The 27,960-nt window shown below is 41.1% G+C and overlaps 1 protein-coding gene across 4 annotated transcripts; it reads right to left on the bottom strand.

Annotated features, from left to right (window-relative positions):
- Nucleotides 1–2,449: 2,449 nt before the first annotated feature.
- On the bottom strand, nucleotides 2,450–27,785 carry RAD23B (RAD23 nucleotide excision repair protein B). Of its 4 annotated transcripts, none has more exons than XM_035140856.3 (10): nucleotides 27,577–27,785; nucleotides 20,097–20,178; nucleotides 17,036–17,115; nucleotides 13,795–14,072; nucleotides 12,670–12,725; nucleotides 11,357–11,484; nucleotides 7,939–8,101; nucleotides 6,784–6,911; nucleotides 6,326–6,496; nucleotides 2,450–3,807 (listed from the first exon to the last, which is right to left on the bottom strand). In XM_035140856.3, the coding sequence occupies exons 1-10, from the start codon at nucleotides 27,640–27,642 to the stop codon at nucleotides 3,694–3,696; spliced, it is 1,266 nt and encodes a 421-aa protein (XP_034996747.1). In that variant the 5' UTR covers nucleotides 27,643–27,785; the 3' UTR covers nucleotides 2,450–3,693. The 4 variants fall into 4 exon arrangements, with proteins under 4 accessions (XP_034996747.1, XP_088514831.1, XP_088514833.1 ...); XM_088658705.1 differs by having other exon boundaries at nucleotides 6,326–6,515; nucleotides 6,785–6,911; XM_088658707.1 differs by having other exon boundaries at nucleotides 11,357–11,478.
- Nucleotides 27,786–27,960: the final 175 nt, after the last annotated feature.

The following is a 27,960-nucleotide window of genomic DNA, read 5'->3' as shown; positions in this document are numbered from 1 at the left end:
CTGAGAGACTTCAGAGAAGTGTGACTAGCCCAAGGTCACCCAGCATGTGGAGGAGCGGGGAAGCGAACCCACTTCCCCAGATTACGAGTCTACCACTATTAACCACTGGCTTCTTCCACTCACATCTGCAAGCACAGGCCTCCCCTTACAGTTTCTCCAACATTGCTTCAATGAAAACAGGGACATCCTTAATAATAATAATCTTTATAACCCACCCATCTGATTGGGTTGTCCCAGCCACTCTGGGCAGCTCTAACATATATAAAAGTATAATTAAACATTAAACTTTTTTTTAAACTCCCCTATACAGGGCTGCTTTCAGATGTCTTCTAAAAGTTTACTTATCTCCTTGGCTCAAGGGTCACATAACTCCATACCCTCGCTTTCTCCAAAAAGCGGGACATTCCAGGATCAAATCAGAAATTGGGACAGCTTCTGTAAATCTGGGGCTGTCCCTGGAAAATAGGAACACATAGAGGATCTCTAGTGCATTCAGAGGTTGGTAGACAGCCCCCAAATGGTGTGTTCTGGTGGTGGGGCTGAGCCAGCCTGCAATGCCTTCTGCTGCTGTCTCTATGATAGGACAGGCTGCAAATACTCCAGGGCTCCCCCCCTTTTGCCTCCTCCAAATCTGCTCTGGAGGGTCAGGAGAACCCCTAGAACAGCATGTGGTGGTCGGGGGCAAGAGGGGAGAAATGCTTGCACTGATGGAACAATCTTAATTGTGGTATTGAAATCCACCCTTTGTTACAATTGTAGGGTGCCTGAAAATGCTTAGGCCCTTGGCAAGAGCATAGAGTGTACACGTTTAAAATATTAACAGCACCTACAAGAAAACATTATTAAAGGCAAAAGTTCCCAATTTTAAAAAATGGGATGCAGAAGGGGAGGAAAACTCCTGCCAAATATATAGTTGTAAGATCTTTCGCTGCATTCTTGGAACACATATCTAAAGGAAGTTCTTTTAAATTAAACGTACTTGGGATTAGCGTGTTAAGTCTAGACAGAGAAAACTGAAACAAATGTGATGGGCGCACTGTAGTCTCAACTACACTTCTTGTGTCTCGCGGTTATCCCTGCTAAAACTGATTTCTCGAGTGTTTTGGGGGGCCTGGGAACTGGGATCAAAGTCTTCACCCGTTCTGTGTGGCTGCAGGAAGCAAGCCAGCACCATCCACACAAGGACATGTTATCTATGGGGCAGGGGACATCTCCAACTCCCCCCACCCCCCCAAAAAGCACTCATGGGAACTGAGCACACTCATTCATGGAAAACTGGCTCCCCCCCCCAAGCGGAAGTGGTGGGAATTGCTGGAAGAGATCATAGCTGGCTAGAACTCTATAAACAGGAACCCAGAAACATTTCTTGCAGGCTCCACACATATCAATAAAAGGCAAGTGGTTTTAACAAACAGGTATCTGAAAGCATGCAACGCAGGTAACACCTTACAGTGCGAGGAAACTGCCTTTTTCTGCTGTGCACCGGTGACTGAGAGGAGTGTGCTCTTGTGCAATGATAAGTGAAACAGACCTTAATTTATTTCCTCTGCTTTACAGGTGGTGGGCAATCCAAATCTTTAAATCAGAGGCTGATTGCCTGTACAATATACTCAAATATATCACAGAACTGGCCAGTAGAGGGCTCTCTTAGCTCTATAAAATATACAAAAAAGAGTTTTCTCAAGAGCACGAAGATATCAGATTTTTTTTTTATTCCCTTAAGAGAAACTGCTACAGAAGTAACATTGTGTTGTTTGATATAACAAGCTTTAAAAATAAAGCCAAATGCATTTTTGCAGAGCTTTCAAAAACAATTTTCTATCTGCAATCTGAAGTAGTACAGTCCAGAGCTTCAGCACATCTACTGCTTGGTAAATTAGGCTAAAGTTATGCAGAATAAATGTGGCAGAAAGCATGCTTTTGGAAAAATCCAACTCATGGCGTTCCATGCACTTACTTCACATTGAAATAAGCCCTAATAGGTGTACATGACCACCCCAATGTAATGCCTGCCACTCTTTGCTATATAGTGGACCCTCGGGTTACGCACCGCTCTGGATATGTAATCTTCAGGTTGCGAAAGCGGCAAACTTGGAAGTGTATTCTTCCGGGTTTTGCTGCTCGCACATGCGCAAAGCGTTCTGCGCGCATGTGCAGAAGTGCTCTATCACGCTGCGTGCGCAGAAGCGATGTCTCTGGTTACGGATTTTTCAGGGTGCGCACAGACCCCTGAAACAAATTAAATTCATAACCAGAGGGTCCACTGTATCTGGTTTTAGAACTGAGGAACCAGGCAGCCCGATTTGGCCCAGGAACTGATCCTTATTGACATAATCAGTATTTTCAAGCAGTAATTTGGGGGGGGGGAAGAACTATACAGAACCACTTCAGGGAAATGAAACATACAGAAAGTATCTCTTTGTCAGTAAGAAAAAAACACTCAAATTCATACAATTAGATGTTACTTTTAATAGGAAGTAAAGGGGATGTGTGCATAATCTTTAGGGATCCAATAACTTGATTGTTCATCTATTTTCCCATGTTCTGAACATCTCTTCAAGAGCAAAATATTTTCACAATGCTTTTAAAACAGAAGAGAAGGCAAGTTACCGGAACATTACAGTCCTTTTTAAAGCAATACAATGACAATAGCCTTTAGAGTCCCAGAGATTGAAACTATAAGATTACAAGCATTTAAGACACCTAGTTTTGAAATACTTGCAGCTGTATTCATTGATCAATTTCACTTTGAACAAAATATAGGTAGGATGGAATCTGATTTCTTCATAAATACTTTCACAAGGATGGAGAGTTTACATTTTCTTCATTGGCAATAAAAAAGTGCTCAATTCACAAAAAGGGATACATCAAACCCAAAACATGCAATGGTTGTTCATTTAAAAAAAACAAAACCAAACTTTACTGTAACCCAACACTGAAGTAAGCAGTAATTCAGTTAACTTGTAGTATTTGCCCAAAAGAAAAAAAGGTCTTAGTTTAGCTTTGTGTATATAGTCTCTCCATTTATTATGAAAGGAAGGGGGCAGGGAAAAGAACATACCTCAAAAATCAATGATCAATAATTTAAAACAATGAGTGGTTTAATTTGAATTTTTAATCCAGCACTTCATGTGAAATAATGGGCCTCTTGCAGTAATTAGACACATCTGAAGCAGCAAAACAAAAAATAAAACAAAACCAACCCACCACCTACATTTTTGGCATATTTTAACATTTATTCAAATATATTTTTTTCCTTAAATTTATGAAGCCGTTATCCAGTGTTATCATGAAATACAGACTGTTGATTCTAGGTAGCCTTTGCTATCTCCAAGACCCATGTTAATTAAAAAGAAATAAAGCAGGGCACCACACTAATTTTGGGAGCTAGTACACTAAAAGAGTGAAAACCTGGGGAAGGGGCCTGAACTTACAATTTATAGAAGAAAGGAACTAAGTATCTGCAAAAAAGCTGGTTTTTGGTTGTATAGTATTTTACACTTTGATCTGCTACACCTGCCAATTTAGAGCAGATGTGCTTGTCTTTCCTTGTGTCCTTTCAATATTTTCTCTCCCTCCCCCCAACCTTACACCAAGTATCATGGATATGAGCCCAAGTATCCCAGACAATCCAGTGAACAGTAAGTGTAATGCACTGGTGTGATGTGTGAGATTTTAAAAAGTCTCTCCCTTTCAATCTTCATCAAAGTTCTGTTGTAGAAGGAAGTTGGCTGCCAAGTTTTCATTCTTCTCACATGCAAAATACGCTTGTATCACAAGTCCTTCAGGAAATCCTAGCGCCTTTAACTGTAGGATGGAAAAAGATATTAGAATTCACATTTCAGTCACAAGCCTCCTTGTTGAGCATAAATTCCAGGTAGATAATTGTGCTGACATTTGCTGGCACTTTGTCCAAATACTGCAACTTGCTCCTACCTCTGCCTAGGATCAAGTCCCCTTCCCTTTTCCACTCCTCCCACAAAAGGCAGGCAGCTTCAGTTAGGTAAAGGGGCCCCTGACCATCAGGTCCAGTCGTGTCCAACTCTGGGGTTGCGGCGCTCATCTGGCTCTATAGGCCGAGGGAGCCAGCGTTTGTCCGCAGACAGCTTCTGGGTCATGTGGCCAGCATGACAAAGCTGCTTCTGGCGAACCAGAGAAGCACATGGAAACGCTGTTTACCTTCCCGCCGGAGCGGTCCCTATTTATCTACTTGCACTTTTATGTGCTTTCGAACTGCTAGGTGGGCAGGAGCTGGGACCGAGCAACGGGAGCTCACCCCATTGCAGGGATTCGAACCACCGACCTTCTGATCAGCAAGCCCTAGACTCTGTGGTTTAACCCACAGCGCCACCTGGGTCACTCCTCCCACAAAAGGCAGGCAGCTTCAGTTACTACTATATTATTACTAAAACAGGGATACACAGCAATTGTTGAAATAAATAAAAGAAAAATGTTCACATAGGTAAATCAAGCAATGTAAAACCAGAAAGGTTAACAAGTTCAAACTCCTTATAGCACAGCAATTCAGCCCTGGAGGAGGAAAAAACCTCTGTGACCTTTCAATCACTAATCAATACTGCCCATAAGAAATGACTGCCTGCAATTTGCACCTCATGACTACAAGTTAATTAGTACTTTCTGTACAAACACCCAATTTGCAATCCACATGGTGCCATGAAGTCAGATGCTTTAACAATCCTCCCCCCCCCCCAAAAAAAGAACAATAGCCAACTTGGTCTCAGTACAGTGGTACCTCTACTTACAAATAACTCTACTTATGAATGTTTCTACTTATGAATGGAGCTCCGTCCGCCATCTTGGATGCGGTTTAGATAGGATTTTTTCTACTTCCGAATTTTTAGATAGGGTTGCTTCTACTTATGAATTTTTTGTCCCAATGCATTCCTATGGGATTCGACTTACAATTTTTTTCGACTTACAAATGTGCGTTCGGAACGCATTAAATTCGTAAGTAGAGGTACCACTGTACATACATGTTGTAAAAATGCTTTTTTGAGGCAGGCTTGACAGACTCTCAATAAAGATCCTGAGATCTTGCTTCCTGGGCTCTCAATTTTGGGGCACAACTGACAGGGTAAAGGATGGATCGATCAGTAGTGAAGACTCTGGGTGGTCTGCAATTGTCTTTTAATTTGGAATTACAGGATGTGCAATCCTTGGTACCCCTCAGCAATTCACTGACAGCATCCAAGAGCAAGAGGAGCAGAATTCAGGTCAGGTGAGGAAGTTGCAGTTTTCATAGATTTTTTAGGCTCTCATGACACCAGAGTTTTGGAAAGACGCCATTTTCACCTGGCTGTCGGAGATATGTCAGTGAGGTTACTACCACTATGCCATCGGGTGCAGGGAGAAAATGAATGCCTTGAAGAAGTTCAACAAGAGCTCAGGAATAAAATCCAGGATGATGCCATATGGTGAGTTGGCAGCCTCCTTTTTAAGTAGGAGAAATGCAACTGCTGGCCTGGCTGCAGTGGCATCACTGTTATCAATCAATGCTAGCTGAACAGGCAAACATTATCACTCTCACAGGGAATGTCTGCCCAGTCAAGGAAGACTCCTTTGTCCACCTTAGGGACTTTGGATCAGGCACAGTTCCAACCAAGGTCACTACTTTCCATAACTGCTGTATCCATAACTGCATTGTCCAGAGTTCTACTTGCAAGATGCTACATCTTCAGGAACAGTCTGCATCCATTCAGGCTGAGGCTGGGTCCCTGTAGCTTCAATGTGAGTCAACTGCATGTTCTGGCTGTTTCACAGCAATGCCAGGTGAGCAGAAGCAGCTGGGAATGACTACATGTAAGCTTCAACCTGCAACTCACCTAATCATCTCAAGATCCATCACTGACCCTGGTGAGATGCAGTTACCAATAAAAGACTAGCCCACAGCTTTCCAAGCTTTTCATGTTGGTGACACTTTTTAGCCCCAGAAGGAGCGCGGAGAGGGTTCACGACACACCTACACACTGCAGCTGACACACTAATGTGTTGTGACACACAGTTTGGAAAGCTCTGGACTAGCCCTTAAGACACATCCACCTGTATACTAAATACCACCAATGGTCTTCTAGAGTGAAGGATCCACTATACTTTTTCAACCAATAGGAAGACCATGCTGGCTTGATGTACGCTACCAGGAACGTCTACCAGACCTAGAAAACCACACTATCAGATAAGGGCACAAAATGTCGCCACTATGGCTACATACTCCTGCTCTCAACTTTGGAAATAGAAGGTATGGCAACAGAGAATGGGAAGCTGTTCTCTACTTCAAGAACACAGAGGAAAAAAATGCTGCACTCACTCTTTCTATAGCTTCTTTTTCCTGAGGTGTTACTTGAATGTAATTCATGTGACGGCTTCCAGCTTCAGCTACGCTTCCTCCTCCGCCACCGCTGCCACCGCCCCCTTGACCAGACTCCTGAACAGGTTCATTTAACATCTGAATAAAATGTTCTTGGTGTTGGCTTATTTGCTGTGGTGCATGGGAGGACAAAAGCAAACAATACACTGAAATAAAGCATATTCATTCCAACCAATAGCCTTAAACACAACCACTTCTGTTTGTACTAATAATGCAATGTAAAATGCCGACACATAATAATCAGGAGTGCCTTACAATGATATATTTATGCATGCTTTAAATTTTAAAAAGTTAACTGAAGTTAATGTGCCTTGTTAACTTTACTGCCTCCCTCTCCCCATGCATATAAATAAACCATCTGAAACCACAGAGACAACCCAAAATGTTTTAAAAGTCACCTGCAATAATTGAGGATTTTCCCGACCTATTTGCTGTAGCAAGGCAGGCAGAAGAGATGGATTCTGCTGAATAATTTGCCTCATCTGCTGGAACTGAGGCTGGTTTCGTAAAAATTCAAGTGGGTGTCCTGAAAAGGAAAAAGGCTTGGGTAGATTTTTTATATATCTACACACACATATAAAAACAATATTTATTAAGTATTTTACCATGGAATATCATGGTAGTTGTTGTCTTTCCTCCCAAAAGCCTTTTTTCAACAGGTATGATGCCCAGAATCATATTGGGTTGACATGTCTTTAACTCCCAAGTCTTAGACCTTTCTTACTCAAAGTCACAAATCAGAGATTAAAATATTTCCTCAGTTTCTGGCTTGAGGTGCATGACAGAGCAAATTGCTAATTTTTCATGAGGAACCATGCTTATTGTCTGGTGTACAAGGGAGGATTTTGGGGTTTTGTTTTGTTTTTTTTTAAAAATGACTTATAAACAAAAATCAGACCAACGGTCAGGCATCAGACCCTATGAAATCCAAAGTAGAGCAATGAATTTTATCAAAACTTTTAATACTTTGTCTTGATGTAGAAAAACCACTATAAAAGTCACTCTAGAACATAAAATGTATATTCTAAGTAATTGATCTTTGTTTTAGAGAGAGGCTGAAAGTGAGCAAGTGACAAAGCAGTGGAACAGTTTTAGGAGTGAAGAGGAACCCATTTTCCAAGTGTGAAATTTTCAACATACATTGAAAGCCTGCAAAGCTATGTATTAATAATGGCTGAACCTCTGCAGTAATAAGTTCATTTTAGCTCATTCTAAATGGCATCAAGTATTTGCTTCCCCCCCACACACACCCCAAAAAATTCAACGTTTCAGATACATGTTGGCAGTCAGTTGTATTTTACCAGTTATTACCAAGTGAAAAAATATATTTATTAATCAGTCTGCTTAGAACTGATTTCCAAGACAGACTGCAATAGAAACTACAGAGGGCAGTTAGTTGCTTCTACAGACATGTACTATGGAAAAAACACAAGTCAGAAAGTTCCAGGTCTTAAGGGAAGCAGTCACAGGGAAGGAGCATGCATTACACCACATTATCCAAATCGAACCATCCAATGGATTTGTGCAGAACTTTTCAAGTATGGAAACCTTACCTCCTGTAGAACTAGTAGTAGTTGTGGTTGTGGTAGTTGCTGCTGCTGCTGCTACAGCAGCAGTAGCTGCTGCTGTTGCTGTTGCTGAAGATGGAGAAGCAACTGTGCTGGCTGCTTGAGGGGGGTCAGTCATTCCTTGACTCTCTCTATCTCCTGGGATACCCTAAAATGAGCACAGTCATGTTAAAAGAAATCAGAATTAACAAGCCTTCCAAACTGGCATAGTGTGTAAAGTGCTGCTGGGAAATGGTGTTTATGTTCCAGTGAAGTGTTTTATGTTCCAGTGAAGTCCACAATCACATTTTTGTTTGTGGCTTAAAATAGGAAATATATTTGGCCACTTCTTGGAAATACACAAGTGAATTCATGGAGTCACATTTAGACCACTGTAAACTATCACCAGTATATTCCAAAGATGTCATACACTCAATGTTTGCCAAAGATTATCATCATTCACTGTAATAGGTGACATACAAGGTGACATACAAGTCCAAATCAAGTGCTGGATAAAATTCTACTTCTCTGAAACTGTTCCCCCTCCACCTCCAACTTCTTGCACCGTTTGAGACAGGCCATATTTTAAAATGACAAGCAGATCTGCATGCAGAGAGCTTCAATTGAAGGTCAGAGGACTTGCTTCCAGAATCTCAGGGCTTTGAAGAATCCCAAGAATGCTATATCCAAATCCAACTAAAGGGATCTTGCTTTTAATAAAGGAAAACCTGTGGCAAAGATATGAAGAACTGTTCAACTAATACCCTGAACCAAAGGGCGATTTGGGCCTGTTCTTCTCACAAAGCCTCAAACTTCATGGCAACAGATTTTTGAAATTGAGGTTAACCAAGGCAGTCTCAGACTGAACATTGATGCTTTCCAATAACAAACCCTAGACTGCCTTAGCCATCTCAGGCAGGAAGGCTGCTGGGCAATGGGGTGGGCAGTAAGAGGATACAAAGAGGAACCATGTTCTGACTATGATATGGTATCAGGTACAAACCCTTGAAACTGTAGCCCAAGTGTAAAGGTTTTTCTGATGAATATGAAGTGACAGCAGCACTCTAATCTTCCAATCTATGCTGGTGCTGCACTAAGTACCTGATGGAGCACAGCTGGAAGAGGTCAGACCTGGGCAGCTAATCCACCCAAGTCTTGGTGATGTATCCCAGGTCAGGCAACCTCATCCACAATCAAATTGTCAATTATACAGGTGGGAGGGCAGGTTGGCATAGCTATCTAGGTCCCAAAGGCTAGTGGTTGGCCCAGCAGAGGCAAGGATTTGCAGCTTTCCTGTTTTATGCTAAAAACCTTCTGCCATGCAGAAACAATCAGTGTGAAGCTTGGCTGTTGCAGGCAACTGAGGTTACTTTTCACATTTTAAGCCACACCAGCCTTTTCAGAAAAGTGTGCAAAGACAAACCAAGACCAAAATCATGAAGTAGGAACACAAAGCTACTCAATGCCACACCAAAGAAGTTCAGGTAAATAACGACCAGCAGACCTAAGCTAAATGTACAAATGTTTTATTGTGTACAGAAAGGTACATGGCCGTTAAGAGGCAGCAACGATACACAATGCCTACGATACACAAATCTGAAAGTCTGAGAGACCCGGGATCTCAGCTGAAGTTTCTTGCCCCCATAAGAGAACAAAAGGACTGGAATTGCTGAACACTCAAACTAGAATGGAAGCAACTAGCAGGCATATCTTCTGCAGTATTATTCATTTACACAATTAGCATTTTCATTCTAAGGAGTTTGTGCCTCCATTTCCCTTCGCCATGAAAGTACTTTGCACTTCATTATAGTTAACTGGAAACTTAGCAAACCTGTTCTCGAAGAGGCATGACTGCAGCTAAACAAGCAGCGACTTAGCTTTCCACCTAAGCAATTCTGCCCAGTTTGACCTGACTTTTTTTTTAAAAAAAGTAATCTATACACAAATGGGTTATAACATTTTACTATCTAGAACTGACACGAAGGGGATGAAATGTATGGACGTTACTTTACCAGTGGTGATCTTAAGATTGAAACAGCTGAATTAGTAGAAGCAGACAGCTTAAAAGTAGTCTCCCATAAATGATTTGGGAACTTTGTCCAACCATTTTATGTAATAAATACTCAGATATTTTGCAATGCCAAGGTCACCAATATTGCAGTTAGGGAACTTTATAAATGATTTTGCAATAGATGGTTCAGGAGTGGGCAATGGCTTCTGGAGCCAACTTGTACACTTTATAGTAAAAGAAACACACCACATTTCAGAAGTCATCTCAGGATAGGGAACCTGCAGCCCTTTGGAGGTTTTTTTAATCCAAATGCCATCAGCATGGTCAATCAGGGAGTGCTGAATCTTTCAACTTTCAAATTCCAAAAATGAGGGGTGTTTAAAAGCTGTAACATGACTTGTGAATTCAAAAAATATTTTTATTAAATATAATTTAGTTTTGCATAAGAAATATTGAATATTTTAAATATTTTTGTATAATTTCCAATAATTTTAAACTAGTCCTATTAGTTTTTTTGTGAACAAAATGTGCAGTTATATTATACATTAGTATTATTTTAATATTTATATATTATACATATTTTATATTAAACTGTATATTACAATCACACACACACACACACACATATATATAATTTACTAATTTGAGCTGCAGCTTTATTTATTTATTTATTTCACAGGTTGAAGAATCTTCATCAGTGTGTTAAAAATTGCTTTCCCGTCTGTGCTACTACAATCCTAACCAGTGGGGATTGACCTACAATGGCTTCTAAACAGAGAACAAGACTAGGGACATTCGCACATATGAGCAACCTAATTGGAACTGGCAGAGAGTTGTTGCCCTCTGAACTCCCAACTCTGAGACGTTATAAGGTACGGGCTACTGCTAAGAGAACAAAGCGGTGAGGATGTAAGAAACTACCCTGCCCTGCCGATGTTGGTTGCAAAAGCTCACATTAACTGTACATGCCCTAAGGAGACTTAGGGCATGTGAAGGGACTTGCTTTCGTTAAAGGTCAGAAAGAGAAGACTGGTTCTATTGGACCATATCAGATTGGCTTGCCAGATCTGCCTGAACATAACAGACACACTTTTTTCACACACTTCTTTCTGGATCCAAACTCATTTCTCATATATTTGCCATTTCCAAAGCATCCTTCTTTCTTGCAGATCAAAAAGGCAACACATTTTTAAAACAGTAAAGAGGAGAGCTGAAATCATTTGGATTATGGCTGAAAATTACATCTGCTTTAACAGCAGAATGAAAGATAATAGGTCAGCTGTAATGTTTTATTTTCAGTTTTTAGTCACCTCCCAACCTTTGGTTTTTCTTTCTGTTAATGACTGTGTCACACCCAAAGTCAGTGGCAGAAGGCATAACAAGAAATTATGAATATCAAGAGAACATGCTCACCATCAGAAGATATTCCACTGCTCTATCAGGATTGTTGTAGCTGGCTCTCAGTGCAGCAATTACTTGCTCTCTCTCATAGCCCATCGACATGATCTCAGTCACCATATTTTCATAGGACTGACCTGTTACTAGGAAGATCAGAGGAGCAAAGATTAAGATGAAAGAAACATGCAGATTTAATGAAGGTGGGGGGAAGGTGTCAAAAATATCCATTCCTTGCTGCAGTCATTATTTAATTATAACAACTTCTGGCTTAAGAAAGCCATCTGATGTACAAGGCTAGAAAGTGTTTTTCCTAGACAGATGCCAATCAGTTTTGGTTTTTTTACTTTTGAAATGTCAAGCTTAATGCAAAAGCTATTCAAGTGACCAACTGTAATTGAGCATTATTAGCCAATACTGTTTTAAAAAGAGAGGTGGAGGCAGATCCACAGTACAACAGGGTTCTCTGCAGCAATCTTCAATACATAAAGCAGATATCAATACATGGCACTTGTTTTTCCAGAAGTACTTCTTAACAACATAGATAACAAAGTTTTAGAAAAGCAGTAATAATTTAACAATAATAATTTATTGCTTATACCCTCCACATCTGAATGGGTTGCCCCAACCACTCTGGGCGGCTTTCAGTACCAACAATAAGCTCTATATCATCAGATTCCCCCTACTGATCCTACCCATTCCCCTACCCTAGCAACCCTCAACACCTTACAATTGGAACTTCATTGTAAGTAATTGGCTAAGCAAAGTAAGAACTTAATTAATTAATTAATAAAATTGATCAATTAGGCAATTCCCCTTGAACACACCAGAATGAAACTGGATACATATTATTCTACATTTCTAGAGTTGCCATCTTGGCAGCAGACAACTGGTATTTACCCCTTAAGTTCTACAAATGCCTTGTCCTAGTGGTTAAAAACAAGTCCAAAAAGTAATTACGTAGTACTGAGGACATACTGTCTCCCTCCAACTCTCTCTCAGATATCTAACAGTCAACGTTAATAGCTATAAACTTTGCCTGCTGAATTATATAGCTTGCAATTAATTTGGAGCATGTGCTTTTGACACAGATTTAAGAAAGGCAAGATAGTGAAACCAGGAGGTGCAAGTAAAGTTTGTTGTATAAGAAAAATGGAGATTGTTCTCTGCAGATAAACTCACTTGCCATATTAAAATATTCACTAATGCTGACATTTCAAAGTGTCACAATTTTTGAATTACAACACTAATGTCTGAAGTAGGGTGCAAGCAGTGCTGTTTGCGAGTCTTTCATAGAAGAGGCACTCAAACAACCATCAGAAAATACTTACCAAGTGCACTTGTAGCATCCTCAAAGAGATTGGATCGCAAAAGATCACCTGTGGTACTGTAACAGAACAAAAACCACTCATTTCCTTTAAAACGCGGCTTAGAACGCGGCTTAGAGTTCAAGGGGCTTATATTATAATTTTGCTTATGAATAATCAAAAATTTATTTGTCTGCAATATATACATCTGTTTTTACCCAATCAAAATGCTGCTAGTAGAAGTTGTCCAACTTCCTTTCCCACAGTAGTTGCAATCCATGGAGACACAAACTGGATTACGAAAACTACAGACTAGCACCCACCATTACAGGTAATGACTTAATTGCTCACAACTGAAATTCAACCAGGGATATGAGGGTATAAAATAATGCAAGTGGCACATTCCGTAGTAGTAGTCTACTGAAATCTGACCAAGGGTCAAGCTTCAAATGCACACAAATTTTACCAGCTCTCAGACTGACTCATTGTTTGCTGAAACTGACTGAACAGATGTTCATGTCCAGTTTCCAAGTAGCTTCCTTTGGTGCATCATTTAATCACTTTTCAGGGGAGGAAATGGAAATGTTTAACAACCTATCAACTTGCACTCTGGTGAAATACTTAATAAAACTAGAACATGGCTAAATCAACGGTTTTTGGTTCATGCTGTGGAAAAGCTACATCGCCATATTGTAATTATTGCAGAATCACATTGAGCAAGTATACTTGCAAGCTACTGTTGTATAAGTTCTATTAACAAACATATATACCGTAAAAGCTCAAAGTTAACACTATATTGACAACTTCACACAGTAACTCAACTGGAAACCCAGCCAGATGGGTGGGGTATAAATATAAATATAATAATAATAATAATAAGTATTGTTTTACAACATGGCATATTAAGAACCATTTTCAGAAGACAGTAAAAGATTTGTACAAGATAAAAATGCATTGGTGCTCTATATTGAAGCATTGATTTAAAAAATAAAAATAAAACAGGATTTTTGGAAGGAAGCATATAGCAGGGTTGATAATTAATATTTCTCTTTTTCAGCAATTTTGATGCCCTCCAAGAAGTCCTAGTGCCAAATTTAGTATAAGTGGTGGTAATAAACAAGACTCTGGTTTCTAATAATCTGCTCATACCTGTCTGTAGATGTTGGGCTAGTGGCAGCTGGTGTCTCTACTGGTTTATCTGCTGGTTTCTCTTCTACAGGAGCACTTACAGGCACAGGTTCACAAGCCACTGCAGCTGGTGTTGGGGCAGCTGGTGCAGGTGCTGAAACTGGTGCAGGGGCAGAAGCTGGAACAGGTGTAGGTTTGGGGGCTGCAGCAGCTATCGTAGAAGAACTAACAGTAGTGGTGGTATCATTTGACTGCTGAGTTGTAGTTGGGGATGGAGCTGGAGCAGCAGCTGCTTTGGGCTATAAAACGAAGAAATCTAAATGAATCAAATTCACAAGCCATCCTTTTTCATTTTTAACATGCACCAGTGATTGGCCGTTTTCACACACCTCTCAGGGCTCATCTTGGAAGTTACATCCACCACAAAAATGCTGATTTATATCACTCCATATGCCTGCTGCAGTGTTGGCTTCTCATGAGCATATGTAGCAGTCCAAAAGAAATCTGATGGGTTTGCATTAGCATAGCGAAAGCAGCCATTTTACACAAAAGATATTACACACAACAGTAGCCCCTTGGAATTACTAAAACTGCAATGATGTGGTGAATGCAAAGTGATAAGATGACCTGTGATGTATTTGAATACAAATATTCATTACAGGTTGTATCCAATACTAGTCTTACTCAGATTAGACCAACTGAAATTAATGAGAATGAGTAAATTTAGATCCATTAATTTCAGTGGGTCTATACAGATAAAAACTTAGTTGGCTATAACCCTTTATGGCTAGAAAACCATCATGCACATATTTGTGTCACTTGGTATTACTGCATGTGTCATGCAATACCTTAAGTTTGTTCTTTTCAACATTCTTAAAACAACTGTGCAGTTATTCTAGAAATATAATTTAAACCCAATCACATAAATATGGTTATGCTGTTGCTACCAGAGCAGTAGTTTTCAATCTGTGTTCCAAGAACTGTTGACTTTATTTCAAACTTTTGGGGCATTTTTACAATGTGAAGATCCGTGGTGGCAGGTATTTTCCCCTGAAAGACAGCTGGCCCTTCACTACCAAACTTCTACTGAATGGATATTGAGTATGTTTCAGAGCATCCACAAATAGCGATGGTGTGAGCCAACCAATCTGATCTGAATCTTCCAGCACCATGCAGGTTTTACTGGACGTATTTGTGGGGTTTACAAAGCAGGACAAATCAATGCGGAAAGGGTTAACAATCAAATCATCTCTGAATAGATCTATACAGTAAGCTAAATGCCTGCCAGTAAAGAAAACCTTTTTGCAGCAGGGACACAATCAGGTCATTTGAAAAGCAATTCAGCAAAATCCTGTTTAACCATTGTTGAAAACCATCAGTCATCAATATGTTCAAATAGACACAGATAATATGGCCGCCAAGGTCTGGTTATGGGTTTAGTTCATTACTATTTTTAGTGGACTTGAGGAGGCCACATTCTCAGATAGACAAACTGAAAAAGAAAGACTGTTGCCAGTCAAGCAACAAAAAGCACATTACAGCAAGCTGCAGTCATTGCTCTATTTCATCATCATCATCATCATCTTTTGTAGGCCGCCTTACTAAACTTAAAATTATGCTCCAGGCAGCTTAGAATGTAAGATGATTTACATAATTACAAAATAACAAAAGTACTCAAACAATAAAACAAAACACATCAAAAAGTACACAACCAAATTGAACAATTTCCAGATACACTGTAAGATCTAAAAATACAGATGCCAAAAGATTAATATCAACAATGGCAACAAAAAACCCTAAACTATACCTAACCCAGGGGTAGTCAACCTTTTTATACCTACCACCCACTAATGCATCTTTCTTGATGGTAAAAATTCCTTACCGGCCACCAGTGCTCAATGGAAGGAGGATTCAGCTTGTGCCGTAGAACCCCCTACCGCCCACCTAGATTCCTGAAATGCCCACTAGTGAGCGGTAGGGACCAGGTTGACAACCCCCGCTCTAACCCAAGGGTCTATTCAGCAGCCTCAGCTTTTGTAGCTGGAGTCAGCCAAGGACCCATCCCCCAAAATCAGGTGGAAAAAGGCTAACAAAGCAGATCATTTTTTAACTGACAATTTTAACACATCCCACCATAACCTTAACATCAAAATATATAGCTTCATCATGCAGTCAATTGTAATACATACAGAATGTGTCTCAAAGATGGACAGTTTTCAGTTATGTCAGCTGCCCATCTACTATCAGTAATGGTGTGTGTAGCTTCCTCACAAGTAAGCTGCTCCAAACCCCATGCTTGGCTTTTACAGGGTTTTATTATATACATATGTACAAGACAGAGCATCAAAAGGCATGACTGTACTAATCCGATTCAGAATCCGGAAGCACCTCCCTTCGTGATTTACGCCAGCATAACCCCCGGGGCACCCGGAACCTCCTCCGTTGTTCCTTCCTCTTTGCCCCTCTCCTCTGTTGGGATGAGGGTGCTGGTTGAGCACCCTCTCCACTAGAGCTGGTCAGTAGAGGGGCCGGCGTTGTGGCTCTTGGAGCCTCCTCCTCGTGAGTGCTTGGGTCTGCCCTCTGCAACTCTTCCTCTGGAGCTCCCATCTCCACAACATCCCTAAGGGTTTGCAACTCCTCCTGAGCCTCAGTCCCACCTTCCCGAGGACGCTGCCAGGCGCTAGGTGCTGGGGCTCTGGCAGCGTCCAAGAGCCCTCGCTCCGACCCACCAGGCTCTTCGCTGACCCATGGTGGTTCCTTGACACTATCTGCTCCAATTTAATCTGACAAACAGGGGAGGATCTGATCAGAATTGTCTAGGATACCAGTATTTGAGATAATGAAAACTCACACTTAACAGTAATTTAGATAAAGGTGTATGTTAAACCAAGGGTATTTTTCAACAGATATATAAATAGCCAGGATCCAATAAATTCCAAGAGATGTGTGAGAGAAGTGAATATAAAGTCGAGTTAATAAGTAAAATTTAGCTACTTCCACATTTTTGAAAAATATTTTCACCACTGCTACATGCACTTCACAGCAAGCAAATTCTCACAAACTTTTATAGTATACATTTCAATATTATTGTTTTTTTCTGTTATTATAGTGCTGAATATTCTCTTAATATATTACAAAACTAGAAATCCTCAGGATAAAAGTTACCAACAGCCTGTTTTCTTGTTACAAGTCAACAAAGAACAATTTAAAAGCAACCCTCTGCCATCCAAGCCAGAATATTACTGATTACACTGAGACTTACTTTTGTCACCATAACCACCACAAAGTTCTTTTCATCGATTTTGTATTCTTTAAGAGCAGTATCATCATTAAGAATTTTACCTAGAAAATTAAAAAAAGCATTCATGTTAGTTTTTCTTCACATTTAATATGACCCCATAAATGCAATTGCAATGTGTTCACTTTGTGTAGAAATCTAAAGATGGAGTCAAATGATTATACTCATTTAGCTAAGCATATACCATATTATTCCGTCTATAAGACGCCCCCTATTTTGGGGAACTCAGATTTAAGAAAATGGGGGGAGATGGCCTAGAGTATAAGACGCCCCCTAGTTTTTGACATTATTTATTAGGGGGAAAACCTAGTCTTATACAAAGAAAAATGTGGTAGCTAAGACAAATTATTCTCTCCAATGTCTCCATGTGCATCACTTTTCCTGGCTTCTATGGGGTAATAAAACATTTACATTCCCATGCTGCAAGATAAGTAAACACTGAGTAGCTCCTAGTTATCTTTTTTCACATTATGTCCATTCCGTGATTTTCTTTGTTTCTGTCAAAGCAGTCATTCAAAAAAATCCACCTTGTATTGAATTTCACCTGAGTCTCATTGCTTGTTTACAATGTAACTTCACTTTGCTCTAACAATTTAACTAGTCTACAGTAGAACTTTTTCCAGCTTAACTGATTTTGAATATTAAAGAGGGAAAGCATTTTTTTTACCTATTTAAGTCAACCTAGTACTCTAAGCTAGCCCAAATACACACCAGCATTTTTAGCCAGTGACTCACAAAAGGAGGGATTCTTTAAAGGACAGCCACTTCTCACTTTCTGGCAGTTGTCTGTATTGTAGCTACAATGTTGCTAAAGAATGAGTTAACAGCAAACAACTGCTAACTAAACAACTGTGATAGGCAGAAACCTATGTCTACATTGACAAGTAGATACACAGGAATTAGGGTTGCTCCCTACACAGAAGCGAACCTCTCCCTATCTCAGGGCAGGATTCACCTTCGGAGTCCCATCAATGGAAGTCCTGCACAAGCGCAACAAGGCTTCCCCCTGCCCCTAGAAACAGGCTCAGGGGCACACACAGAACCTCCAGAATAGCGTGCAGGAGTAGGAAAGTGGGGATGCTCTCTGGAGAATTGAAATGCTTGTACTGGTGGTAAAGCTTGCCTTAGTGCAGAAATGAGTTCCTTCCAATCCGTTTCCACCTGAGTAAACACTATTGTTCCATTTTAGTAGCTATGGCAGTAAGGAAAATGTGAGTCAGTTCTAGAAAACTTATTAATGGGCTTGTTGATGTTTCTTTAATGTGAGATTAAAAACGTCTTTAATTCCCACTGCATCTGTTGGTATGTATCTATAATTTGGCATCCTCTCAAATATAACTGAGCTATTGGGTTTTGTATAAGATAGGTATCTTGGTGTTAAATATCCATGCAACAATTTAAAGTGAATCTTCTGTAATAGTTGGTGGCAGAGGTTTATATTGTGCTTTTGTCCATAAATTGTTCCATTTATCCCCTTCAATGTTTATATCCTACTATCAATTAGCGACAGCTTGTTGTAAGGCAGGAATGTCCAACCAGTACAGATGAAACTCGGAAAATTAGAATAATGTCGAAAAGTGCATTTATTTCAGTAACGCAACTTAAAAGGTGAAACCAATATATGAGATAGATGCAAGACATGCAAAGCAAGATATGTCAAGCCTTTATTTGTTGTAATTGTAATTATTTGTCATTAGGTGGGTCAATAATAAATGGAATGTAATTAATGAAATGTAATAGCGATGTTTATTTTTGTATTATTGTAACTATTTCGTTTATTACTGTGGAATTTCCAAAAGAAAGCATTTGTAAAAATTAAAAGAAAAATAAAAAATAGTAAGTTGCATTACTGAAATAAATGCACTTTTCGACGATACTCTAATTTCCCGAGTTTCACCTGTAGATCATGATCTACCAGTAGATCCCCAGCTGGTCCCGGTAGATCACAGGATACTTATCGTGTACAAAAAGTTATGGGGGGGAAAGCTAAAAAAACTCTGTGCAATCCTCCCCCCCAAAACCTCAACAACTCTGGGCACTTCCCTCTTCCCTCCAATGACAATGGGTAGATCACTGCCAGTTTCTTTATACAGTGGAACCTCGGTTTACGCTAACCTCGATTTATGAACGTCTCCGTTTACAAACGCTGCGGACCCGGAAGTGTTTACATCCGGGTTCTGTGGCGTCGGGTGCGCAGAGCGCGCGCAGAAGTGTTATATTGGCACTTTGCGCACGCGCAGAAGCATGCCTCCGTTTACGAATGCCTCAGTGGAACGGATCGCATTCATAAACAGAGGTTCCACTGTACTGGGAGTAGCTCACAGTCTCTTGGGAGTTGGATATGCCTGTTGTAAGGGTAGGTAACTGAGAATATGTATGTTAAGTGCTTTGTTAACATACTTTGTTATATAAATGCCGTAGATCAGGGGTCAGCAAACTTTTTCAGCAGGGGGCCAGTCCATTGTCCTTCAGACCTTGTGGGGGGGCCGGACTATATTGGGGGGGGGATGAACGAATTCCTATGCCCCACAAACAACCCAGAGATGCATTTTAAATAAAACAACACATTCTACTCATGTAAAAACACGCTGATTAACAGACTGTCCACGAGCCGGATTTAGAAGGTGATTGAGTTGGATCCTGGGCCTTAGTTTGCCTACCCATACTGTAGATTATTGTAATTTAGCTGAAGCATAAGATGCAAAACAAATTAAGTCCAAAAGGAAGCTGAATTCCTAGCCATATACAAATTCTTTCTTCTGGGAAAACCATGATCAAGGAGAATTCTTATATCAATTCCATATATTACACAAGAAATTAACTCTTGGTTTTTTTGGGTGTGATCAAGCCCAAAATTAAGCATTTATTAAGCCCCATTGGTAGTAAGGAGAAAGTTAAGTATGTGCCTAAATTCCTCCCCAATAAGATTGAAAAGCTTCTCATGTTGGCTGGATGGAGCTCTTTGTGACCTGCCAACTTTTTTTGTTCCTCTTACAGTAACACCTGGAAATAATTTCTACATTACCTGCATATATTAATTTTTGGCCTGCTACTGGAAAAGCATCTTTCCCCTTTTCTGATTCAATCTTCTCTTTCAACGCTTTAACCTACAACAAACAGTTTAGTTAGAAAGTTTAGTTAGAACTCTTATGAACAGTGTTTTCAAATACATGTATATATACCGTATAAACATTAGGGCACGTGTGATGCCAACATTCTTTGTCTGTGATACAAAGTTTTGTTTCCTCTATTGCATATGGGGAACTTGTGGCCCTCTATATGCTGAGGAAATACAACTCCCATGAGCCCCAGTCAGCATGGCCAATGGCCAGGGATGATTTGAAATTATAGACATCTTAGAGAGCCACAGATGTCCATTCCTGCTCTGCTGGAAGGATTTCCTGTATTAGTAATTCTTCAACAATTAGATAATTCTGTCAAGTGAAGAGATTACATGTAATCCAAACATTAAACACCTATGCTCAACACTTCAGTTTAAACTTTCAAAATGTTCCGCCCACAGGACGCAGATTAAGTTAATCACATTTGTACCCCCACCCTTCTGCTCAGGGTCTCACTTTACCCTAAAAATTCTGCAAGCCAAATTAAGCTACTCAGTGAAGCTGAATAGGAATTTGTTTCCCACATGCAATCCTAAAACTCTAGTCCAGCAGGAGGGAACCTTTTTGGCTCCACAGACCAGAATCATGGGTCAATTTTGACAGATGGGCAGGTCATCAGTTAGAGGGATGAACCTTGTGCTAAAGGAGTTTGCCCAGATATACTTTGCCATCAACATCAACCCATAGCAGTCCACAAGAGTGTGATGTGGCATGCGCTCTCAGTTTCAGTGTTCTTATCTTCCTTTTGCCAAGTGTCAGATCCTTAATGCTATTTTAGTGGTCAAAGATGAAAATTTGAGAATTCAAGATGGCAATTATTTTTTTCAAGAACCACAAAACCCTGTGCATTAGTGTGGGGCTCTTGACTGTGTACTGGTCACTAATAAAAGTGAATATATATACTCTGCCTCTTCACAAAAAATGCCTGAAGTGGTCAATGACATTTGCAAGAGAATATAATCAACCCCCACAACACAATTAAGAAGTTAACACAATAAGATCAGACAACAGCAGATAACAAATAAAAAGTACCCGTACATTTTTCGTTTGCATTTAAGCTTTTTGGCACAATTTTTTGTCTGAATTTACACCACATGAAGGTCCAAAGATTCCACAGTATTAACTTAAAGCACTGAACTTATACAAGTCTATTTAATGTAAAATGTTGTCCTTCGGTCTCAGGAATGCATAAGCAGCAATAGTGCCAGAGGTACTCATCAGCATTTAGAGTAACTAGACAGCACTGTCTTTCTATAAGGAAGAGACTGCCTTTAATTTAAGTCCAGATTTTTATTAATAAGTCTGATGCAATTTCCCTTGCCATGACAAAAGCATATTCATTCAGTAGCATGTAGAACACGCTGACAATAGCACAATGTCATGACCAGGAAGAGTTTTAATTTGACTGTCAATCTGCCAAGGGAGTGGGGATATGAGAAAAGAAGATCTTTCAGGAATGCCATTGATGACTTTACACCTTTATACTTCATGGCAGTATGCCTGAGAAGCTTGTATTGCCAGGCAATAGGAATTTTACCCCTTTCCTTCTGCCATCCAATTTACTTGCTGATCTCATATTTTAGATGGGTGGGGGTCCAAATTAGTGCATGCAGTATGCTTAGTACCAAGGATGGATGAGTCCATCTCCAGTCCTAGTAACTTTCACAGATGCTCACCCACAGTTCTGTTCAAACATATTTCCACATTAATCTGCAATTCTTGTAATCCACATAAATATTAGTACAGTGGTACCTCTACTTACGAATTCAATGCGTTCTGAACGCACATTCGTAAGTCGAAAAAAATTGTAAGTCGAATCCCATAGGAATGCATTGGGAGAAAAAAATCGTAAGTCGAAGCAACTCTATCTAAAAAATCGTAAGTAGAAAAAATCCTATCTAAACTGCATCCAAGATGGTGGACGGAGCTCCATTCGTAAGTAGAAACATTCGTAAGTAGAGTTATTCGTAAGTAGAGGTACCACTGTATTCAAATGTAATGGTTTAAACAAGTATTTCAAAACATTCTCTCAAAACTTAACAGAGAACTGCTTCAGAGCAGGAACACTTAAAACTAAATTTCAATCCAAGCATTAATCCAGGAGGCATGGATCAAATCAATCCATATAAGAATTCAGAGTTATCAAAGTAAAAGAAGGTACAATGTACCAGAGACCAACAAAGAATTAACAATATCAGATGAAAAATCTGAAAGTTCAACTTTACATTGAGGCAATTCAAGTATATTTTCAGTTCTGCACAAGTTAAGAACTTTACTGCATAATCATTCGTGGTTTTGCCAGAAAGAAAATGATGAACAACTGCCAATCATATGCTTTTAGCTATCTTTGCTCCAGCATCATCCCTACCTTTGTTCAAACCCATGGTCACCTAACTGCAATGCTGCATGTTTTTAACTTCTGTAATTCGGGTGCTAAATACTTAGAAGCTGCCTCTGAAAAGAACATGTCCTTGAAAGGACTGTAGAAGCACAAATGAAGGAAACAAAGACTTGTAAATGAACACTGCTGAAAGTGATCAGAATAGCATCTGAACAGCCATGCATAAGTCTATTCCCTGAAAAAGTAAAACTGTCCCATAGTTTTGAGATAAAAATAACAGTCAGTAAAAGATTTTGCAGATCCATTCATTCTACAAAGATTTTCATCTACTAAGCCTGCAATATTATGTTTAATAAGGAGCAGTGGTAGATTGCTTTATTTGATGTTCACTGGGGGTGGGGTGGAGTTGACTACACAGTCCATTGTGGTGACCATAACCTAGGTTCAAACCAAGGTGCCATTTGGCTATTAGCTTATATATCTGAGTTTCTAATACTGGTTGGTAACAAATAGGAAAGACTAGATAACAATGCAGAATACAACTGAACAGAGCCAGAACATTAGATTCCTTAACATTTATCCTGAACAATTTCATGAGTTGTCCAGTTTCCAGAAAATGTATTTGCTGGCCAAAAGTACTGCAAGCTATGATAGGCAGGGCATTGGCCAGTGAGCAGTGTTGCCTGTTTCCCTTTACTGGCTCCTTGTGGTCAGTAACACACATCTTCTCTTGACATTTTGAAGTAGATACTTCTTAACACTATTTTAGCACCTGTTTGCTGTGCTACAGTGAAGGGTAAATACATCTCTGAATAGGAGCAAGCGATGACATAATCTGCTGGAGTAGCAAGGTGGATCCTCCCCACAGTGAATGAGGCGATTCACTGAGGGATGCGGATTTTTTTTCAGTGGTCTAAACCACTGAGCTTCTTGGGCTTGCCGATCAGAAGGTTTGGCGATTCGAATCCATGTGATGGGTTCAGCTCCCATAGCTCTGTCCCAGCATCTAACCTAGCAGTTTGAAAGCACACCAGTGCAAGTAGATAAATAGGTACCACTGTGGTGAGAAGGTAAATGGCATTTCCATGCGCTCTGGTTTCTGTCACAGTGTTCGTTGCGCCAGAAGCAGTTTAGTCATGACCCATAAAACTGTGGACAAACGCCGGCTCCCTCGGCCGGAAAACGTGATGCGTGCTGCACCCCATAGTTGCCTTTGACTGGACTTAGCCATCCAGGGTCCTTTACCTTTACCTTTTTACCTTGTGGCTTTCAAGTCTGAGACAGATAAATTAGAAAATGATGAAAATAATCAAGCAGAGGGCTGGACACTTCTTATTTACATGGGGTTCCTACTTCATGCTAGACGTTTTAATAGTTAAAATTGATTTGCACATCAAATTAGATGATAAAGCTTGATTTCAATGTGTTGAGCATCTTGTGTTATGATGCAATGTGTTTTACAATTTGCATTTATTATATAAAACTCTATTTGATGGGAAATAGTGCCTGCTCTATGACCCTTTAAAACAAAAGAGCTCTTGAGAGTGCTCCTTGCCATGAGGATTTTTATGGAATTATCTGAATGACAAATTTGCTCAACACAGACTACCAGGCAATTGGCTATCACCAGCCTTGGCTTAAATATACAAAGTTACTAAGAAAAACTGTATCCACCTTGTGTTTTCCTTAGCTGAACACAGAACCACTGAATGACTCCAAGAAAAGCCATGAAGTAGGCAATACAGTGGTACCTCTACTTACGAATTTAATGCGTTCCGAACGCACATTCGTAAGTCGAAAAAAATTGTAAGTCGAATCCCATAGGAATGCATTGGGAGAAAAAAATCATAAGTCAAAGCAACTCTATCTAAAAAATTGTAAGTAGAAAAAGTCCTATCTAAACAGCATCCAAGATGGCGGACGGAGCTCCATTCGTAAGTAGAAACATTCGTAAGTTGAGTCATTCTTAAGTAGAGGTACCACTGTAAATTACTGGCATATCTTTCATATTTACTGAAATCTACAGCTCATCAAAATAGCATTTTCCAAAGATACACTTCTAAATACGGAATGCAAAAGAGATCATAGAGGTGAAGCCTGCAGCAATCTACAGACCAGCAGAAAACATTCAAACAATCAACCTTTAAATGTCAATGGTTCCAATACTGCAGTGTGGTGAAATGTTTTTAGCCCTAGCAACATGTTGCTCGGTTGAACTGCTTCCCACCCCCACCTGCCCAAACCAGGAGTTTGTATACTATTTCTATGATTTTTAGCCCACATCTTCAATGTATATTTGGCATTCCCAAGGCTTCAAATAACGTTTAAGCAATGCTAGAAGTGGTGAGTACCAACAATTCAAGGACACAGTTTATCCAAATAGTATTTACTTGTTTAGTGCCATGAGTACTTAACATATACTGTAACCATGTCATGCTTATAACAATTCTGTAATGTAGTTCAGCATTATCCTCATATTACAGAAGAATGAGACCTAGTGCATGGATGGGAAACCTGTGGTCCTCCAGATTTTGCAAGAATCCTAACTCCCATCAGCACTTTTTCTTGGTGACTGAAACCAGTCCACACAATACATGTACATAATTTCTCCTCCGTATAAACATCAATTTGAAAAAGTACAATAGAAACGTTAACTGTTCAAAGTACTCTCCATTGATCCTAGTAATCCTAACAACTTCATACAATAGTACAATATGATCCTCAAAGTATAGACCAGGCATCCCCAAACTGCGGCCCTCCAGATGTTTTGGCCTACAACTCCCATGATTCCTAGCTAGCAGGACCAGTGGTGAGGGAAGATGGGAATTGTAGTCCAAAACATCTGGAGGGCCGAAGTTTGGGGGTGCCTGGTATAGACCAACAAAATATTTGAGGTTGAGATAGTAGCTTTCCTAAAGACAACCAGCGAGTTCATGATGACTGATCAAAAATACATCATTCCCCATACTCCAAAGCAATGTTGATACATTTTCTACCTTCCAAGCACAAGGATTAGAACCATTCTGAGATCTTATTGATTCATCCCTTTGGCTTGCAAATCCAAGAACAGAACTGCTACATCCAAAATCAACATTGTCTATGGAAAAAGCTTTCATAGCTGCAGGTATGCCAGATTTGTCCCAACTTCCCACCAGTGCCACCGCCACCTTCCTTGGTAATAAATCTGCAAATGTAAGGTTATAGGGTGGCTTCAGGAAAGATGTAATAGTAACTATTATACAAGCACCCAGTTGGTTGGGAAAGCATTTTAGCAAATATGAAGCAGTATCAATGGAGCTGCACATGAACCTGACTGGAAAAACTGGGCTGAACCATCCTTCATGACAGACAGCCATATTCTATGTTACTTCAGAAAGGGGCATCTAATCATAATTTTTAAAATCCTGGAAAGAGTGGAAAGGCATAGAGCGCAGCTCAGCGCAGAATATTAAGGGCGTTGTATCTACCCCTCAGATACTAATGCAGTGTTTCTCAACCTTTTTTGGGCAAAGGCACACTTGTTTCATGAAAAAAATCACGAGGCACACCACCATTAGAAAATGTTTAAAAAATTAACTCTGTGCCTATATTGACTATATATAAAGTAATTCTCCCACGGCACACCAGGCAACATCTCGTGGCACACTAGTGTGCCGCGGAACAGTGGTTGAGAAACACTGTACTAATGTGAAGGGAGCAACATTTTTAAAAACTGTGTGACAATACAGGTTCACTTTCATTGACCACTTATAGCTAAAATGTCACAAAGTCTATATACCTTCCCCCATTTTCTCCAAAAGGCTCAGCATTCAGCTCACCAAGGCTGCAGAAAGTGTCACTATTAACCAACAACAGAATAACATTCCTGCTTCCTAATCACCTTTCTGTAGAGAAAAATCAATACAGCTCACACCAGGGAGAGGGAAAACACACATCTCAACACTTACATCACACTGCCTCAAGAAGTATTTTAATATGGGAGTGCAAAGATTGCTCCTCTGCTACCTACTTATAATGTACAGTAATGAGGGTTTGGCTTGGAATAACCATTTGGAGCAATCGATGGAGGAGCCTGCATCGCTAGGCACACCAGATTAGCAACCGGGCATAAACTTTAAGAGACACACACACAGAGAGAGAGATAAAAGAAACAACTCCCTTGCAGTCTACACTTCGATGCGTAGGGCCTCCTTTTCTGATTCAACCCGAAACAGAAAAGGCACGGATCGCTCCACAAGCGGGATAAATTTAACCTTCAGGAAGAACTAGCCCTCCCCCTAAAAAACCTTAGCATACCCTCTCGCTGCCCACCTCTTACGGACACGGGCCTTTCCCCCCGCTGCATACCCAGAAGGCGGGAGCGCGCGCGCGGGCAGTCAGGCAAGCCAGCCAGCCAGCCAGCCAGCAGGCACCCAACTCGCACACGCCCCTTCCTCATGCGAAGCGAAATAATGCACAGTCATGGCAAAGCCCCGCTCGAGGACGCCGCCACAGCCACCCACCAGCCCCTGCTCTGCCCCTCCAGCCACCGTTCTCTAGAGTCCCCTTGCACGGCAGATACACAAGCTGGACGGGCATCGGCTATAGATTGCAAAGGGAGTCACCTCCTTCCCAGGCCTGGAGGGGGGTCGGTGGAGGAGGGGGGGGAAGGAAGGCACATCCCCTTCCCCGCCTTGCAACGGAGCCTGCGTCAAAGGCCTCGCCGGGGGACGGAACCTGCAGCCTGGCTCGGCTCAGTCACGCCGGAGGGGCCTCCGAGGCCTCCCGACCACCAACCCGCGCCACGGATTCTTCCCTCCCCTCCCCCCCAATAAAAACACCCCCCCCCCGGTTTCCCGGCCTCTCTCCCTCCCTCCAACTTTCCCCTCCCGCAACTTCTGAGGAAAAAAGCCTCGAAACGGGGCTCGCTCGCTCGCTCTCTCCCCGCCACCCCGCGCCTCCTGTCAGACGAACCTTCCCCTCAAACCCCCCGCGCCGCGCCGCCCAATCCCAGGTCTGGGCCTAGCACACAAGCTCGGCTCTCCCGCTCCCTCAGGCCGCACCGTCTCCTCAGGGTCGATGTCTATCTTGAAGGTTTGCTGCTGCAGCGTCTTCAGGGTGATCTGCATGGCGGCAGCTGAGCTGTAGGCCGCGGCGAAGCCGACCCCCGCAGGCTGCCTCAGGGAAGGTGGTGGTGGTGGTGCTACTGGTGGCGGCGGCGGCGGGAGCTCCCCCTGGGTCCTCCAGTCACCGCTCCGGCCTAGGCTGGCTCGGGCTATGGTGGGAGAAAGTCAGGGGGTAGGGAGGGAGGAGTTGTGGGCGGAGCTTAGGAGGAAAAGGAAACGTCCCCCTCCCCTCTCTCCGTCGCTCTCTCGCGCTCAGGCGGGCCATTGCGCACGCGCGCGGCCCAAGGAGGCGTGGACAGGGGCGCTCGGCTCGCGGCCCAG

The sequence above is a fragment of the Zootoca vivipara genome, chromosome 15 (genome assembly GCF_965207765.1).
Source record: "Zootoca vivipara chromosome 15, rZooViv2.hap1.1, whole genome shotgun sequence".
Lineage (NCBI taxonomy): Eukaryota > Metazoa > Chordata > Lepidosauria > Squamata > Lacertidae > Zootoca > Zootoca vivipara.
This window is presented reverse-complemented; position numbering and strand designations above follow the sequence as displayed.

Coding starts and splice junctions, on each gene's coding strand:
- RAD23B (XM_088658705.1), bottom strand. CDS start 27,642: ATGCAGATCACCCTGAAGACGCTGCAGCAGCAAACCTTCAAGATAGAC. Junction 17,116..20,096: donor CCAAAAATTAATATATGCAG/GTAATGTAGAAA, acceptor TTAATTTTCTAG/GTAAAATTCTTAATGATGAT. Junction 8,102..11,356: donor CAGTGGAATATCTTCTGATG/GTGAGCATGTTC, acceptor TGCTCATTTTAG/GGTATCCCAGGAGATAGAGA.